The 17,937-nt window shown below is 65.0% G+C and overlaps 1 protein-coding gene across 9 annotated transcripts in view; it reads left to right on the top strand.

Moving 5' to 3' along the window:
* The window catches only part of Sh3tc1 (SH3 domain and tetratricopeptide repeats 1), a 35,548-nt gene that overhangs the window by 3,329 nt on the left and 14,282 nt on the right, over positions 1-17,937 (top strand). The window contains exons 1-12 of one of the 9 annotated variants that reach the window (XM_070021783.1): positions 2,121-2,134; positions 2,796-2,872; positions 6,510-6,696; positions 8,318-8,419; positions 10,034-10,161; positions 11,064-11,169; positions 12,468-12,617; positions 12,745-12,919; positions 14,485-14,561; positions 15,175-15,370; positions 16,150-16,283; positions 16,971-17,009. In XM_070021783.1, the coding sequence (XP_069877884.1) occupies positions 6,546-6,696; positions 8,318-8,419; positions 10,034-10,161; positions 11,064-11,169; positions 12,468-12,617; positions 12,745-12,919; positions 14,485-14,561; positions 15,175-15,370; positions 16,150-16,283; positions 16,971-17,009 (1,258 nt within the window). In that variant the 5' untranslated portion in view covers positions 2,121-2,134; positions 2,796-2,872; positions 6,510-6,545. Of the gene's footprint in view, positions 1-2,011; positions 2,135-2,714; positions 2,873-5,197; positions 5,373-5,973; positions 6,326-6,509; positions 6,697-7,638; positions 7,858-8,317; positions 8,420-10,033; positions 10,162-11,063; positions 11,170-12,467; positions 12,618-12,744; positions 12,920-14,484; positions 14,562-15,174; positions 15,371-16,149; positions 16,284-16,970; positions 17,010-17,937 lie in introns of those variants that run through there. The other 8 variants (XM_070021777.1, XM_070021776.1, XM_070021775.1 and 5 more) reach the window with 8 other exon arrangements.

Here is a 17,937-nt window from a genome sequence, read left to right as displayed (position 1 = left end):
AAATATTTGACGTGCCTAGACCAGTTCAGAGCTCTACCTCCAGGCAATCTTCCTGGGTGACTCCAGGCAGGAGTGGAGGTTGTCTGGCGCCCTGACCTCTTCGCTACCTCTGTCACAGCCACATGGCCCAGCTGTGTGTTGCCACGACTGTCTTTGTCCCTCTGCTGAGAGTTAGGGGGATGCTGTCCATGTCTGGCGCAGCACAGAGACTGCCACCTGCCCACCGCCACCTGCCCATGTCCACCTGCCCACGGTCACTGGCCCACACTCAGCAGTGCCGCTGTCAGGCCTGGCCCTATCGGCGCCCGAACTGGCAGCTGTGTTCCTTTGCCGAATCCCTTCTCCATGCTGGGCTGGGCAGACAGCCAGGGAAGAGCAGCACAGCCCCAACCCAGGGCTTCCAACAGGGGCAGTGGCTCGGGAGTCTTCTCTTCGTTATGGGGTCACACTCACGCGGGCTGGGCAGCCGGGTGTAGGCTGGGTGTGGAGGGTGTACCCCACTGTGGGTGAGCGTGTGCCTGGCCTGACCTCGCTGCGCCCCAGGCCTGGGTGGGGCGCAGGGGGAACCCCGGCTGCTGACGGCACGGCGGCGCGGTCCCTGGCCTTCCCGTCTCCCTGTCAGAGGGCTCTGTACGCCGCCCCAGACCCCCAGCCGGCCAAGCCTCCACCCTCCAAGTATCCTCAGGGAAGGCAGGTGGCTCTAGAAATTTCCAGCCTCACTCCCCAGGAGGGTGAGGCTTAGGAGAGAGGTGAACGGAGGTCAGAGGGCGGCTGAGAGGAGGAAGTGTCCAGGGCGGGCTGGGAGGAAGGGCGGATACGCTGGCTTTGGTGTGGTGGGGAGGGGGCTGAGTTTGTCCACCAGCTGTGGGGGTGGGGATGGGGGACGGGCTCTCGGGGGCATCCTAAGCCCCACAAGTTGGTGACCTACGAGTGACAGTTTTATCCGGGGTCAGAATTGCTTAATATGGAAGGGTCTTAGAGGTCTCCAAGCCCCACTCCTGCGTTTACAGAGAGGGAAACTGAGGCGCGGGGAAGCGACAGGGAAGCTGGAGCCTGGGGCTGGGGTTAAATAGCCCTCTGCCAAGCAGGGCTGTGTGATTCTCCCCGCTGGGCCTAGAAGACTCTGGAAAGTCACAGAGGATGCTGCTGGTGGGCAGCGGGGAGGCCTGCACAAAGCAAGGGGCTCTCAGAAAATCCCCCCCGGCCTCAGGCCAAGAACAGCTGCAGAGGCAAAACAGGATGCGGGGTCTCCGCTGATAGCCGGGGACAATGGCCGGGAGCGGAAACGCCTCCAGACCCTCCGGAACCTCTCCGCTCAGCTTCCACAGAGGTCGGGAAGGGCGGGCACCTCTGGGGTCCACATCCTGTGGGGAGGCGGCAGAGGGGCACCCACGTCTCGCCTGAGCCTTGTGAGGCCCAGTCTGGGCTCTCTCTGCGAGCAGGGCCGAGATGCCCTGCCCAGCCCGTCCCTGGGCCTGGAGGAAGGTTGCTGCTCCCAGATCCGGCTAGGCTTTGGTCGCAGCGCCTACCAGCCAGGCTACAAGGTAGGAACGCTTCAGAGCCAAGGAGGAGGTAGAACTTCTCTCCCCCCCCCCCCCCCCCCCCCGCAATCTTCCATCCATGGGCCAGCAAACTAGGACGACCCTACGGGCCAAGAGAGGGGCTTGCCCCTGTGTGTGTGTGCACGTGCACGCATGTGTGTATACACAGATGCTTGTGTCTGGGCGACACACACATGTGTGTGTGCATGCATGCGTGTGCATGCACACAGAAGTAGAAGAGGAAGGGGGAACCAAGCTGAGGTTGCTGGGACGGGCTGGCAGCAGCTGCTCGACTTCCCCAATCTCGGTGCAGGCCGGAGCCTGGGTGTTCCTGGCCTGGCCTGGCCTCCGTCCAGGAAGGAGCTAATGATCAACCAGCCAGTAAGCTCGGCCCGGCCATGGTGAGGAAGTAGGGCAGGAAGCAGGGGGCGGAGGGGGGGCGGTGGCAGGGCCCAGAGCCTGCCTGACTGTGGAGCCCGCCCGTACCCGGGCGGCCAGCTGGCGCTTGTGTCCTTGCGTCTCCCGTGTCTTCAAGGAGGTATCTGAGGAGCAGAGCCCTCAGGCACAGGGTCTGGGGGGCAGGGGGTGTCCAGGTAGGAGGGGTGCTGGCTGTGGGAAGGAGGGCAGAGCTGGGTCTTGCCTTCAATGGACTCTCAGGTCGGCTTCCCGCCTTCCTCTTTCAGGAAGGCTTTTCTGACTTGCTTGAGGTCCAGGAGCAGCGGCCCCGGGCAGCTGCTGGGCGCTGTCTCTCTGCGTCCCCAGGGGCTGCTCAGGACTGGATTTGTCAGAGTTGCGTGTGGCCTTGCGGGCTCCGGGCCTCTCCCTGCAAGCACTCCTGTCTGGATGTGGTGTGGGCAGTGACGGGCGGTGTGAGGGGTTCTGGGCTGGTGGGTCCCAAAGGTGGTGACCCTGCTTTGGTCACCACCTCCCACCGTGCGGACACTACCCAGCCTCCCTGAGGTCTCTCTGGGTCTTCCTGGGCCTGGGGTGGCTCCTCCGGGAGCCTGGACCCTTGCCCTGCCCGGGGAAAGCAATGTTGGGCCAGACATCAGAGCCAGGGCAGCCCTACCCAGGCCTGGCCTCGTGGATGTGGCCCCTCGCCTCTGGCCCAGGGGCAGGGGCACAGGTTGGCTGAAGGAGGGTAGCACCAGATTCCAGCCAACCGGAACCAGAATCCCACCAGTCCGGGGCTGGGGATGTGGGTTAAGTCCAGCAAATGCAAGGCCCTAAGTTCAAACCCGGTACCTCCAGCAGCACCACCACCACCAGAATCTTACGTGTCCCCTGGTGGGACCTGGACTGGGCCAGACCTCGGTCTGCACATCTGTGAGGTAGGCACCGCAGAGGCTCCGTCCTCTGGGGCCGGGGTTAAAGGTTAAAGGGGAGGGCAGAGCTCCTGAGTGGGGGCCATCACTCAGCCATCAGCATCTGTGGCCACGGGGTTCCCTGTGTTGGGCCCGCGCCAGTCATTTGTGGGTGTGCAGTCCTTGAATCCTGGGGTGCCACGGCACGGCAACGTGGTACCATCAGCCCCACAAGTAGGCCGGGGCGCCAGCCCCATGGCTGCCCTGACCAGCAAGGACACTGCTGTCCCAACTGAGGCAGAACTGGTCCTCAGGTCCTCAGAGCTCGGGGCGCCGCGAGTCAGAGACAAGCTGTGGGCAAGGCAAGGCTCCTTCCAGGCCTGAGCGGATTCCTTCCCGCCTCTTGCAGTGTCTGGGGTCCCAGGAGCGGGGCTTGTGGCGATCACCACTGTGATTCCCACCGGGCCGAGAGTCCACCCGACCCCAGCGTGACTCATCCTCAGCTGAGGCTGGTGCCGGCTGCACAAGCCCCACTTCCCCGCAGTGTCCCCGGCGGACACCCGCGGGGCAGCGTTCCCCTCAGCGTGGGAGGCAGGACGGCCCTCCAGAGGTTCTTGTGGGTGATGTGGACACGGTCTCACTGGTCCCTCGAAGCCTGTGTTCAGTAGGAGGCGGGCGACAGCTCTAGCCAGGCCCTCCGGCCTGCTGCCCGCATTGATGAAAGGCTGTCCCTGACCCCCAGAACCCTGCGCCCAGCCTCCAGGGGAGTGGTGCTGTCTGGGGTTCTCTTGGTCCCCTCCCAACCACTGTGATTGCTGGTGTTACGCTGGGGTCTGGATACCGTGATGAGCTGGGCAAAGAGGGCAGGCGAGAAGGGAGACGAGGCCGCTCCGGTCGCCGGGGCTTGGGGGCGGCCTGCTGTTCAGGGCTGCGTCTGGCCCACTCCCAGGAGGCAGGGGGGAGCCCGAGGCCTGGGGGGCAGGCGTCCTGCGTGGGCCTGAGCCCATGTCCCCTCCGAGTCCCACGTGTGACACAGCTTCTCGGGTCTCTGCAAGCACCACTGTGCACCAGCCCTGGGGACCTGGACTTCTCGGAGGGCCTGTCCCTGTCCCTGACCCCAGGGAGGTGGGCAGGAAGGGGGCCAATCTCTAGGTCATTGCCAGCTGATGCCAGCAGAGTGCGTGTGGGTACAGTGTCCACCTGGCTCCTGTGTGTGTGTGTGTGCGCGCACGCGCGCGCGCCAGTCCTGGGGTTTGAACTCAGGGCCTGGAAACTGTCCCTGAGCTTTTGTTCTTAGGCTAGCATTCTACCACTTCCGGCTTTTTCTTTTCAGTGGTTAATTGGAGATGAGGATCTTATGAACATTCCTGCCTGGGTTGGCTTTAAACTAAGATCCTCAGATCTCAGCTTCCTGAGTAGCAGGAATTACGGGCGTGAGCCACCCGTGCTGGGCCAGGCTGGCCCTTGAAAGTACTGAGATGGGAAGGCCAGCAGTGCGGCCCGGTAGCGGGTGGGCCGAGGCTCTCCTAAGCCAGGGCCTGCAAGGTCAGGAGATGGGAGCCAGGGCTCTGTTACGATGCTTCCGTGAACTCCAGCTACAAAGGCAGGAGACGCCTGGTGTTGCAGGCCTGGCCCAGGGCTGTCTGGTAGGAGCCAGAAGGGCAATTTGGCAAAACAAGGAAGGGGCAGACTCAAAGTCCAAGGCTCAGACTGAACTCGAGGCTGGGGAGGGCACCGGCCTGGAGGATGCCGAGGAGGGGGTCAGGTGTGACCGGGTGGGCACGGCCCCCCGGGGCCGGGGGCAGAGAGCAGAGGTCTGTGGCGTGACTGGTGTGTGATCCTGGGACCCACGATGGACAGCTGCTCCAGTGCCAGCTGCCCCGGGGCTCCTGGGTCAGGATCCAGGCTGAGAAGGCCTGGCACTGTCTGTGGGTCTCAGGCTGTGCCATCTCGGCATCTCCTGGGGTCAGTGCTGTCTGGCTCAGCCAGCACCACGGGCCCGGGCTGCCTTGGGGCAGGAGCTAAGAAGGGGAGGGGGCTGAGACCGTTTCCCCCATGTGTGGGAGAAATCATCCACGCAGTGCCCAAGAAGGGCTCGGTGGCCCCCCTCTTGGAGAACATTTGAAGTGGGGAGAGACACTCTGCCCCAAACAGACCCATGCCCAGGCTGGCAGCGCCACCGCGCGGCTCTGGGGAGGGCTCCCGGCACCTCATTGGCTTGCAGGGCTCTTGGGGGTCCTGCATCCCGGACCCCAGCTCTGGCCCTTCTTCCTCTGCCCCAGTGGCCTCCTTGGCTGTCTCTGCAGGTCCTGGACGTCGGGTCCTGGCAGACGATCTGGTGGCACAAGTGCCATCCACCACTGGGCCACATGTTCTCTGAACCTGCTGTTGACCGCCCTGTTCCAAGGAAGGGCTCAGTCAGGGGAGGCCAGCCCTGCCCTTTCATTCCCGGTGCATGCGTGGAAAGAATCTGTGTCTGCTCCGTGGGCAAGGCTGAGATTTCCCAGCTCATGGTCACGTGGACCGGGTGAGGTCTGCCCACCGAGAGCCGGGGGTGGTCTGCCCTCTGCCCTGGAGGCCAGGCCGGCGGCTGACGCAGGCATCGCCCTGTGTTCCATGGCCCGCCCGGGCTCTGTGTCCGTGCGCGGCTCCTGCGTCCGTGTTGTCCATGCTGTGGGCCCCAGTAGTGACGAGGCCACTGAACCCAGAGGTTGGCCTGCCAGGCTATACAAGGCCCTCGTTCATTTTATTTTTGGAGGAGGTGCCAGGGATAAAGCCAGGGTCTCGGCCCCTTCGCTTCACCCCCTTGCTGACCTCTGACCCCAGAAAAGGCTGAGGCAGAGTGACTACCTCCCATCCGGTTTCACCTTGACCCTTCACCTTTCTGCTTCCTCCACTTCCTTTCTTCCTGGGGTGCCCAGGGGTCTGGGCTGTCGGGGCCTGGATGGGCTCCAAGGAGCCTTCTAGAAGCATTTGCACAGACTCTGTGGCGGGAGACCAGGCTGCGTGGGGCACTCCATGGGTTAAGGGGTCACGGTGGTGCCCTTTATAATCCCCAGCAGAGCCTCCTGGGGAGGGCATCTCCAGCGGAGCGGACCTGTGCTGCCCCGGCCCGTGGGGGCCTGGCTGGGAGCCACGTTCCACAGGTGTCCGGTGGCAACACGTGCTATTGTTTTTACACGTGTCGACACACGTAGGCAGTCCTCTGTGGTCTATCCGAGCAGCCAAGGCCGAAGGCCCTGGTAGTGTGCAAGCCGGGGAAGCCCAGCCGAGGACTTCCAGCCCGGGCCCGGGCTCCGGCTTTGGGGCCCGCCTGGGCGCATGGCCCGGATGGAGCCTCTCCCAGAAGGCTCGACCAAGTGGCAGAGACAGTGGCTTACGAGGGAGGAGCCATCCGAGTGGAGATGGCTAACGGCTCAGCAAAGGCCCTGGGGTGCTGGGGGCACGGCAGGGTCCAGGGACCAAAGAGAGGCTGAGGAGGTAGCCGGGGGGGGGGGGGGGGGGCAGGAGGCGGGGCCTCCCACTCGGCCCCTCCCCGTGCTGGCCGGACACCTGCTCTGATTCTCAGGGGCTGGGGACTCCACAGGCCTTCTCTGCTCGACTCTGCAGCTCCACAGCCTGTCCCCTAGAGGAGGACTTGGCCAAACTCCCGTTTCCTTTCTAGCATGTCCAGCCCTCCGTCCTGAGGCCACCGTGGATCATGAAGGGGCCCCCGGAGACCATGGGGAGGGGGCCGGCGGGACCCTCTGGAAGCCACAGCCGCAGAGAGAAGGCCCAGCACGTGGCCATGCACTCACCGACTGGCTGCGAGCAAGCGGGGCCGGAGGAGGCCGAGGCGGAGCTCAGAGGCGGTGAGTGCAGACGGAGGCCCGGCCTCCCTCTCCCAGGACCTGCCATCTGCCTGGGGCTTCTCCTTTCCCATGCGTTGGGAGTCACGTGCTGACTGGTGCTTTTCCAGAAAAACTGATGGTACATCGGGAAGGGCCTGCAGGGTGATGGCCATTTATCTGGAGACTTCTAGAAGTTCTCCTGCAATCCCTTGTTCCTCACACCCCCCGGATGTCCCAGGGAAGGCCTTGCTCCCCAGGAGGCCCACCGAGGCCTGGGAGGCCACAGGGCCGGTCTACCCTCCACGACCGATGGCCAGCTCAGGCCTAGTCCCCCTAAGGTGCCAGGCAGAAGCACTTCCTACCTGACCACAGGTGGGCACAGGAGGGGACCTGGGTTCTAATCCTGGGTGTCGGCAGGCCACTGCTTGACTGGCAACCTCCGTGAACTCCAGGACCCCTCCCTGCATGCCCTCAGACTCTGGGATAGAGGAGAGGAGCCCTGGGTGGAGAGGCCTGACTCCTTCCTCATCCCTGGCTGTCCCCAGGGCTGGGCCCGGCCGACGCTCAGCCCCGAGTGACCCCGGCGGAAGGGAGGTAGAGCCTCCGCTGACCCGAGGAGGCTTTACCTCTGTTGTCCTGCCGTGAACATGTGTCTCAGGAGGCTCCCCCGGCCACCAGCGGCCCCTGTGTGTGGACAGGGCCCGGTGTCTGCCTCCCACCTGCTGATTTCCTCTGCGTGTCAGGGAATAGCACCCATTCTCCCAGTCTCCCCAAGCACTCTGCCAACGTGCGCGATTCACACCCTGGTGTGTTCTCGCTCTGTCTCCACACGTGACTGACTTTTTCTGAGTGGTTTGAGAGCAGACCGCAGACGTGAAACCCTTCCTCTGACAGATGCTTGTGTTTCCCCATTCCCAGGAACCTGCTCTAGGGACCCCAGGGCAGTGATTGAACAGTGATCCCCTGGTTTTCCTAATGCTGTTCTCGGGCAAAGCTTGCTGGTTGTCCCAACCGTGTTCCCGGAGCCTCTGAAATTCCAGAAGTCTGCTCCCTGCCTCTGACAGCTCCTTTCTATCCAGAAGTTGCTTCTGGAACATAGTCCAGCCACCCTGATTGGCCCCTGTTTGGGTTCCATGATGCTTCTTTCTGGTCCTGTAGGGATTGTTCCGTGCAGCGTCTCGGGTATGTAATGGCCTCGGGTCTGCTTCCTAGCAAAGCTCGTGTGCCTCGAGGCCGGTGCTCTACCAGGTTAGGCATCTTGGGAAGGCGTTATCCTGGGCCATCCGAGAGGGCCTGGACGCTGTCACGGGGTCTTTATGTGGGGTGGGGAGGAGAGGAACTTTGAGGGTTAGGAGCCAATCAGAGAGCCGAGTGGAGGCCAGCCTGGGGGCCGGAAGGCGGGCAGCCTCCTGCCGCGGGGACAGGCCCGGGCCACCCAGCCCTTCCCGCTCGGAGCTGCCCACCTTCATTCAGCCGTGTCAGAGTCCAGAAAGACACGCTAGCACCCATGCTGCGCCGTCTCCTGGGTGTGGAGACGCGTCTCGCTGTCCCGTGGGGGCGCACGGCTCCCCTCGGGCTGGGCTTCGGTGAGCGACCGATGGGAAAGGAGGCTGGGCGGGCGCTGAGCCTCCTCTTCTTGCAGAGACACTTGGGTGTCTGCGAGGTGCGTGTGCCAGAAGCCCGGGGAGCTGCTGCGTCACCGACGAGGCTCTGCCGCCTGGCCAGACGGCAGCGTATCCCACAGGTGGGTGTCCTGCGTGGCCTGGGCGCGTGGCCCGGTGCTGTGCCAGCCGGCCCTCTGTGTCCGTCATGAAACGCCCTAGAAGTGTCCCCTGGGGGCTGCACGGTGACACAAGGGACCCGCCCTATCACGGGGTGAGCCCAGGACGGCGGAAGCCCCAGGGAGGGGTGTCGGGGCAGGCTTTCTAGAGAGGGGTTCCGAAGACCCTCAGCCCCGGCCGCCCGAGGCAGCGCAGGGGGGGGGAGGGGGAGGCGGAAAGCCTGTGGGGGAAGCTGAGTGCCCGCTCTGCGGTTCGACATTCGCCGTCACCGTGGCACCCCACACCCTCTCTTTGGGGTGGCCAGCGCGGTCGCTTGGGGTGGCTAGGCCGCGCTGGGCGGCTGCACAGACTGCTCTGGGCAGGGAGATGCGAGGTCTGCCCCGTGGGGTAGAGGGAGTGTCGGGCCCTCAGGGTCTCGTGGGCTCGCAGCTCGGGATCTCCGTGACATGCTGGGCGGTCCCCCTCGTGTGGGGTCCACCCCAGGTTCCAGAAGCTCCACCCTGCCCCGCCCTGGGCCCCTCCCTGCTTGAGAGTAGTGTCCATTCTTGGTGTCCACTCTCAGCCTCCAGGACAGGCTGGGAGGCAGGTGTCCGGCCTGTCCTGAGGGCATGGGGGATGACCCCTGTCGCACATAAGAGCACGTGTGCCAGGGTCCCCTAGGGTGGCTGGGAGCAGAGGGGAGGTGGCCATGCTGGTCATCCTGCTTGCAAGCAGGAGCAAAGGCCCTGGGGCAGGATTGGTGCCTTGGTATGTTGGAACGGCAGAGAGGGCCAGGCTCTGGCTGTGAGGTGCAGAGCACTGTAGCTCTGCACTGTAGCTGTGCTGTGCCACCGGCCACCGCAGGCCATCACTGGCCGCGTGGGGCTGCCTGCAGTCACGTTCCCCGGGAAGGTATGACGATCCCACCTCCCGGAGCACTGCCAGCTTCCAGAGGTCTGCAGTGAGGAGCGTGTGGACAGGAGGCCGGCAGGGTGGACGCGGCCGTCCTGCTGCCCAGAGCGCTTGGAGCTGGGCCAAGTCAGCAGGACCTGGGCCGAGCCTGAGAGGCCCAGGCCAGGCAGAGGCCAGGCCGGGGCCATTGGAGGTGGGCACGGGGCGGAGGCCGGGTAGCTGATGTGTGACACAGGGCGAGGGCCGTCTGGACTCAGGGAGCTGGCGAGGGAGCTGAGGTGGAGGAAAGCAGGAGCTGGTCTGTGGAGATGGACCCGGTCTGTGCCGGGGAGCCAGAAGCCGCGGTGGCTCCAGGGGTGGCTGCGGCGGACGAGCTCCTGTTGGCCTGCTGTGGGGACCGCGCCCAAGGCCCTGTCTCCCCGTCCAGGCCGGGCACAGCTGGAGCCCTTGAGGCCAGGGGCCCCTGTTCCCTGCGGGACAGCCTTTTGCAGCTAGGGAAACCGAGGCCAATAGTCAAGGCCTCTCCGGGCACGGCTGGGGTGGAGCCTGGCTGTCTAGAGCTGCCTGTGAGGCCTGGGCCCGGGGCCTCGGTGTCAGCTCTGTGGGTGGGGGCCCGCGGGGGTGGGGAGCTCCCCACCGCCCCCCCCAGGGCCGGGGCAAACCGCCCCTTCCATCTGCTTCCGCAGACCTGGCCCTGCAGCTGCGGGCCGTGCGGAGGAAGAGCGGACTGCCGGCCCCAGGCCTGCAGGAGGCCCTGCGTGCACGGCTGCGCCTGCTGGAGGGGGACAGCCGGGACGTGGCCCGTGTGCTGGGCGTGAGTATGGCCTGCGCGGTGGGGGAAGGGGGGGCGGGGAGGGGGAGGGGGAGGGGGCGGCCGGGACGTGGCTCGCGTGCTGGGCATGAGTATGGCCTGCGCGGTGGGGGGAGCGGGGGGGGGGCGGGGAGGGGGAGGGGGAGAGGGGGCGGCCGGCCTTCACCGGGACAGACAGGGGACAGCACAGGGAGGACAGGGCTGGGCCCAGGGCGGGAGGGCGGCTGCCTGACAACGTGCGCGGACGCCGGGGTTTGAACGCTGTCTGTACTGCCAGCTGGTCACGAGGGGCCCGTAAACACCAGGAGCCCCAGAGGGATCTGGCTGGCTTTTCTTTCTTTCTTTTTGTTGGCTGGTCATGGAGCTTGCACGCTGTCCCTGAGCTTTGCAGCTCAAGGCGAGTGCTCTGCCACTGCCGCCACAGCGCCACTTCCAGTTTTCTGGCAGTTACGTGGAGCTAAGAGTCTCACGGACTTTCTGCCTGGGCTGGCTTTGAACTGTGATCCTCAGATCTCAGCCTCCTGAGTAGCTAGGATGACAGGCGTGAGCTGCCCGTGCCCAGCTTTGCTTTTCTTTCTGAGTGGTACGTGGGCTTGAGCTTGCTAAGCAGATGTTCTCTGTTGGAGCCTTGCCCCAAAGCCTTTTCTTTGGCCTTAGTTATTTTTTCCCACCATGTCTTGTGTTTTTCCTGGAGTTGGCCTCCCGGAGCCTCCTCCTGCAGACTGCCTCCTGCAGGCAGCGGAGAGCCTCGGCTGGCAGGCAGGCCACACCGGGCTTGGCCGTAGCAGAACCTGCCCTGCCCTTGCTGCCCCCAGCCCGGGCCGAGTGTGCAAGGTGTGTGCGTCCGCGGCGCCTGCTCTCGGAACCGCTGGAAACCTCTCTCATCCCTGTTTCTTCCTCTTAAGGAGCTGTCGGCCAGGCTGCTGTCCATCCACAGTGACCAGGATCGGATCATGGTGACGTTTAAGACGTTCGAGGAAATCTGGAAGTTTTCTACCTACCACGCTCTCGGTAAAGCGGCCACCCTCCCAGAGTCCAGCGCAGGCTCCCGGAGGCCGCTCCCGCGCGTGCCCCACCGCGGCCTCTCCAGAGAAACCGCACACGTAGGGGCGGCGAGGGGCCGTGTGTACCCCCGGGTCGGTGGTGCGTCTGTTCTGGTGGAGCTAGGGGGCCCCGGGTGGTTCTGTCTGTGCTGTGAGCACTCGCGCTCCTCTGGAGGCTGGGCAGAGGGAGGCTGCTCTCTGGAGGCCTGTGTGCCAGGCCCAGCTGCCGTGTGCTCTCCTCCATGTCAAAGTCCTTTTGAGTCTAACTGCACTCGGGTGGATCTTCAGCACACCCTCCAGGCCACCTTCCTGTCCCTGTCCTCAGATGGACGTACAGCATTTAGTGTGTGTGAAGAGCTCACTCTCCATTTGTCTCGAGTATGCGGGCTGGTGAGGCCGTGGCCCTCAAAGGTTTGATTCCCCCCAAATGGGGACCAGCACCGTAGCACCACAGAAAGGGTTGGGTAATCCAGTCCAGGGTTCCAGGTCATTTTGTACTGTTGCTTTGTTTTTATGCCAGCCCTGGGGCTTGAAACTCAGGGCCTAGTTGCTGTCCGTTAGCTTTTTCATTCAAGGCTAATGCTCTACCACCCAAGCCACAGCTCCACTTCCGGCTTTTGGTGGTTAATTGGAGATAAGAGTCTTCTCAGAGGTGGGCACTGGTGGCTCACGCCTGTCATCCTAGCTACTCGGGAGGCTAAGATCTGATGATTGCGGTTCAAAGCCAGCCCAGGCAGGAAAGTCTTTGAAACTCATCTCCAATGAACCACCAGAAAGCTGGAAGTGGTGCTGTAGCTCAAGTGGTAGAGCGCTCAACTTGAGCTGAAGAGCTGAGGGACAGCGCCCAGGCCCAGAGTTCAGGCCCCACGACTAATTTAAAAAAAAAAAAAAAGTCTCTGGGACTTACTGCCTAGACTGTCTCTGAAATGTGAGCCTCAGATCTCAGCCTCCAGAGTAGCTGGGATGACAGGCGTGGGCCACCGGCCTGGCCGCCAAGTGTGTTTTGTGACCTCGTATTCTGCACCTGGCATGTACAAATGCACTCAGTAGTGTGGATGGGGCTGGACGTGACCCCAGACCCGTAGACGGCAGGGTGGATGCAGAGGTTCCCGGGGGTGGGGAGCAGAGGCCCGGCTGCCCCTGGAGGCCTGCGTCGGTCCACAGAAACCCTTCAGGGCCGGGCCGCAGGGCTCGGTCAGCACCAGGGTCCCCCAGGCCTCCGGCCCTCTCCGGAGCTCCCCCCGGTGACCGGGCCTGGCCTTGCAGGCTTCACGCACCACTGCCTGGAGAACCTGCTGGTGGGCCCGGCCTTCTGGCTGCTCCCGCCCCGCGAGGAGGAGGAGGAGACAGCCATCCGCGTGCTGGTGGACCAGGACGCCCTGAGGGAGATGCACGAGAGCCTCCTGGTCCAGGAAGGTGGGTGCCCTGTGACCGTGTCTGGGGGTCCTGCCCGGGGGTGGGGGGGTCCGCGGCGGGGAGCCTGTGCGGCAGAGGGCCAGCCGTCCGGGTCTGGTCACCCCGGCCACCCTCTGTCCCTCTGAAGGACGCTTCTTCGTCCTGTGTCCTGACCACCGGGTGAGAGCAACCACACGCTCAGGAAAGGACCCCCAGGCCCTCGGACGCGCATCGGGGGGAGACCTCCCGCCCTCCAGCTCCAGCGGGTCCTCCCAGGAGCCAGCCGCCGCGCCAGCACCAGCGCCCCTGGAGCCCTTTCACCAGTAGGTACCGAGCGGGCCACCCGTCCCCACGGCCGGCCTTGCTGCCCTGTCCTCACAGGCCCGGCCTCCACACCCGTCCCCACAGCCGGCCTCCCCGCCCTTTCCTCACAGGCCCGGCCTCCACACCCTGTCCCCACGGCCGGCCTCCACACCCCGTCCTCACGGCTGGCCTCCACACCCTGTCCCCACGGCCGGCCTTGCTGCCCTGTCCTCACAGGCCCGGCCTCCCCACCCGTCCCCACGGCCCGCCTCCCCGCCCTGTCCTCACAGGCCCGGCCTCCCCGCCCATCCCCACCCCACCCATCCCCACGGCCGGCCTCCCCCCCCCCCCGTCCCCCCCTCCCCCGTCCCCACTGTCGGCCTCCGCACCCATCCCCACGGCCAGCCTCACCACCCATCCCCACAGCCGGCCTCCCCGCCCTGTCCTCACAGGCCCGGCCTCCCCACCCACCCCCACAGGCCTCTCAGTTTTGCCCCAGGTCCCAGTTTCCCTAGAGCTGGTGGAGGCTCGGGTCCCTTCTGCTGCTTCCTTGCTGTGTGGCCTTTGCGGTCAGTCCTCCTCTCTGCCTCGCAGCCTCCTGCCTGGTGGCCTGGGGCATCGGGCTGGCAGGGCCGTGCTGGGCTTGCAGGGCACGGGAGGGCTCGGCGAGCGGTTTTGTCGTGCTGCCCTGTGGCCTCCGTCCTCGCAGCCAGGAGGTGCACACAGAAGGCTGCAGGAATGAAGCCTAGGGGCAGGAACCAAAGGCTAACACGCACTCCGTTCGCTGGCTGAGCATGGAGCGTAAACCGCCGGGGAGCTAGCGTCCTGGAAGCCAAGGCAAAGAGAGAGAGCCCACAGCGGCTGAGGCTCCGCTCGGAGCGGAGGTGGTCCTGGACGCTCCAGCCAGGAGCGGGCAGCACCCTCCCTTCACCAGCCCTGAGGCCGGGGCTGTCCAGCGCCCCATCCGGCCATCTTGTTTTCTTTTTCTTCTTCTTTTTTTGTTTTGGGTCCGGTCGTGGGGCCTGAACTCTGGGCCTGGACGCTGTCCCTCAGCTCTTCAGCTCAAGGCTAGCGCTCTACCACTTGAGCCACAGCGCCACTTCCAGCTTTTTTTTTCTGCTTATGTGGTGCTGAGGAATCGAACCCAGAGCCTCAGGTATGCAAGGCAAGCGCTCTACCACTGAGCCACCTGCCCAGCCCCAGCCATCTTGTTTTCTACTTGAGGCAGTAGAGGCCGGGAGCAATGGCGGTCCCACGGCACGGAAAAGATGGCAGGACCAGGATTAGAATCAGGGCTCCTGGGCCCCACTGCCTCAAGTCCCGCAAATCCTGCTAGGCTGAGAACTTTCCAGAAAGAAGTAGGGACAGACACTCTGCAGACACACGGGGGTGCGGGTTGAGGAGCGGGAGAGGAGAGTGTGTGAGGCAGAGGCTGGCACTCTGGTGTGGAGCCGCACACCTGGGCGGGGTGTGTGCGGTGCACACGTGCGTGTGTGGGGCGGTGCTGGCCCCGTGTAGGCCGGTCCCTGCACAGCAGCCCCCCGCCCGGACCTGACCCCCGCAGCGCAGGCCTGTGTTTCCCCAGGTGGGCTCTGCGGGTCCCCTGGGACCCCGCCGATGACGCTGACTGTGGCCCCCCGGCGCCCAGCGTCCCGTGCGTGGGTACGTGTCTGTTGGCCTTCCTTCCCCGGGGTGTGGGGAGGTGTCTGGCTAGCTGATCCTTCCTAGAGGCAGAGGGGGAGGCTGGGGTCTCCTCCGGGCTCAGGGGTGAGGATGGAGGCCAGGAGGCCCTGGGCCCAACACTCAGGAAGCCAGACGGAGCTCTGGTCACTACTCTGGGGAGGACGGCACCCTCCCGCCCCTTGCTCACCCTCCCCCCACCCGGAGGCCCTGGCCAGCGGGACTGGGCTCTGTTGGAAACTGCTGGGCGCAGGTAGAGGCTCCGGCCCACCCTGTGCCTAGCCTCCGGTGGAGGCGGGAGGCCGGAGGCCAGCCCCACGGCGACCACACCTTTGTCTTTTCTGGCTGGCCTCCTGGGGCCTACGGCCCGGACTCAGAGCCCTGCCAGGGGCAGGGGCGTTTGGGCCTGGAGCTGCATGAGGAGAGTCCTGCCACCAGAGTTGAGTTACCTCAGTTTCCCGTCTTTAGCTTAGGGTTACAAACATCCATGGGTCTCTGGGGACCACACAGCGGGCCAGCCCCTCTGCCCCTACTGGCCAAAATGGAGCCGTCTGGTTGTCCCCGGGCGGGCCTGCCGATGGGCCTCCTTCCCCAGGGCTTGGCCTGGCCTCCGCCGAGGCCGACCACCAGGGCGCAGGCCCCGAGGAGGTGTCCTTCCACAGCGGCGACGCCATCGAAGTCCTCGGCGCCCGGGTGCCCGGCCTGCCCTGGTGCGTGGGCCGGCACGTGGCCAGCGGCCAGGTGGGCTTCGTGCCAGCCGGTCTGGTGCGCATGCAGGAACCCACGTCGGGGTGAGTGAGCCCCCTTCCCCAGTCCCCCCCCTCCAGGGACCCGTCTCCCTCCAGCTGCCTGGTGGCGCACGGGAGGCTGTCCAAGAGGCTCCTCCCTGCCTGCCCTGCAGCCTGTGCTGCCTGCCTGGTCCCTGGTGCCCAGCTCTGCCCCACGTGGACCCCCATGTCCTCCAGGGGGTCGCAGGGGGCTGGCCACACCCACATCGCTTCCTTGACACTTGGGGCCAGATGTCAGGGTCACAGTAACCGCTGACCGCTGACCACAGGCCCCCTGCATCGTGCGAGGCCCTTCCTGCCTCTGCCAGCCACTGCTGGCTCAGGCTCCTCAGCTGCCCACCCATGCCACAGTCCCTGTCCCTGTGTCCCCGTCTGTGTCCCTGTGTCCCCGTCTGTGTCCCCATCTGTGTCCCCATGTCCCTGTCTTCGTGTCCCTGTCTCTGTCTCTGCGTCCCTGTGTCATCTCTGTGTCTCATCTCTGTGTCTGTCCCTCTCCCTCCCTCCTGCCCTCTTTTGTTACTCTCTTTCTCTTTTTGTGCCAGCTCTGGGGCTTGAACTCAGGGTTTGGGCACTGTCCTAGAGCTGTTTTTGCTCACAGCTGGCAGTCTACCACTCGAGCCACAGCTTCATTTCCAGCTTTTGGCTGGTTTATTGAAGATAGTTTCTAGGGTTTGTCTGCCCACGTAGAGGCCTCAGTCCTCGATCTCAGCCTCCTGAGGAGCTGGCATTGTAGGCGTGTGGTGCTGGGAAGAGGGCTGTGAGCAGAGCCGCTGTTTCTCCAGGTGGGAGAGCGCGGTGTTCCTGAGCGAGGAGGACCGGGCCTTCTTCGGCACCCAGGGCCACTTTTCTGAGGAGGACGCGCGGAGGCTGCTGAGCAGGATGTCTGGCACAGACGTGGGCACCGTGTACAGCCTGGGTGGGTGCCGAGGGCTCGTGGTGGCCTTCACCCCCCAGGACCCCAGGGAGGGCACCCCGCACTGACCACCGAGGACAGCTTTCTGAGGATGATTTGTGGTCATTTTAAGGAGGTGGAAGCCAAGGCTGGGGAGATACCAGCCCTGGAGGGAGGAGGGCGCGCGTGGGGGGTGGGGCTTCATCCCAGGTCTGTGGGACCTGATGAGGGCGTTCGTGCATGTGTGTGTGTGGGGGGGGGCTTCATCCCAGGTCTGTGGGACCTGATGAGGGCGTGCGTGCATGTGTGTGTGTGGGGGGGCTTCATCCCAGGTCTGTGGGACCTGATGAGGGCGTGCGTGCATGTGTGTGTGTGGGGGGGCTTCATCCCAGGTCTGTGGGACCTGATGAGGGCGTGCGTGCATGTGTGTGTGTGGGGGGGGCTTCATCCCAGGTCTGTGGGACCTGATGCAGACCCTCTTGGAGATGTGGGGGTCCGGGGCGCCCCTCGGGAGAGCATGGCCCTGCCTCGGGGGGCCGGGGGGAGGATGGGGCCTGCGGGGGGCGGCCGCAGACCACTGTGCTCTGTCCCAGCCTGGAGACCGGGAAGCCGCAGGTTCTCTGGCCCCCACGCCGCTTCCCCCGATGGGTGCTGACCAGAGAGCCCCTGCCGCCGGCCGCAGGGTGACCGCTTTCTCCCCTCCCCCCTCAGACCGGCTGGACGCCGCGTGGGAGCAGCCCGAGGCAGCAGGTGGGCCCCGCCCCACGTCTAGGCTTTGGGGACGGAGCGGGGCAGGGGCAGCCGCGCCGGGCACGGTGGACTGAGGACGGTGACGTTCTTCTCTGCTGGGTGGGTGGGGTGTGGGGGAGGCTGGGGGCGGCATCTGTGGGGGTCTGAGACACCCCCACCTCTCCCGATGAGTGGCCAGCTCCCGTGGCTCATGGCTGAGGTCCCTTCCTGGGCCTTGGTCCAGGCTGGGCTTCAAGATCTGCGGGCAGCGGCAGCCAGGGCCTGTGGCTGTAGAAGAGGCCCCTCTCCCGGCAGGGACCCTCCTTCACCCCCTGCCTCCCACTTGCTCCCCGCCCCGGAGCATCTGCAGGCCAGGCCCCGGGTTTTCCCTGCAAATGGAGCCATCCAGGCCTGAGCCCACGCAGCCCTGGGAGGCGGGGGGGGGGGGAGGGGGGGGGGAAGGGTGGAGCGGGGGGAGGGGAGGGAAGGTTCTGGAGATTGCAGGGAGTGGGCCCCTGGGCTCTTTGGAGCCCCGCAGCCAGGGTTAGGCGAGGATGGGTAGGGGCTGGCTCTGCCCAGGCCCCTGAGCAAAGGCCCTGCGGTCTCTTCCAGCTGCCCAGGCGGGAAGGCAGCTGGCAGCCGGTCTGGCAGGACCCGGGAGAAACGGGGATGGGCAAGCTGGCCTGGTGCTGTCAGGTCTTGAATGTGACACTGAACGACTGTGGTGTGTGTGTGTGTGTGTGTGTGTGTGTGTGTGTGCGCGTGCGCGTGTGTGTGTGTGTGTGTGCGCCAGTCCTGGGGCTTGAACTCAGGGCCTGGGCACTGTCTCTGAGCTGTTTTTCTCAAGGTGAGCACTCTGCCACTTGAGCCACAGCTCCACTTCTGGCTTTCTTGGTAGTGAATTGAAGATGAGAGTCTCACAGATTTCCCTACCTAGGCTGACTTCAAA

This window comes from Dipodomys merriami, unplaced genomic scaffold, assembly GCF_024711535.1.
Source record: "Dipodomys merriami isolate MVZ:Mamm:240054 unplaced genomic scaffold, mDipMer1.0.p SCAF_143, whole genome shotgun sequence".
Lineage (NCBI taxonomy): Eukaryota > Metazoa > Chordata > Mammalia > Rodentia > Heteromyidae > Dipodomys > Dipodomys merriami.
Note: the sequence above shows the minus strand (reverse complement) of the source record. Positions and strands in the feature narration are given on the sequence as shown.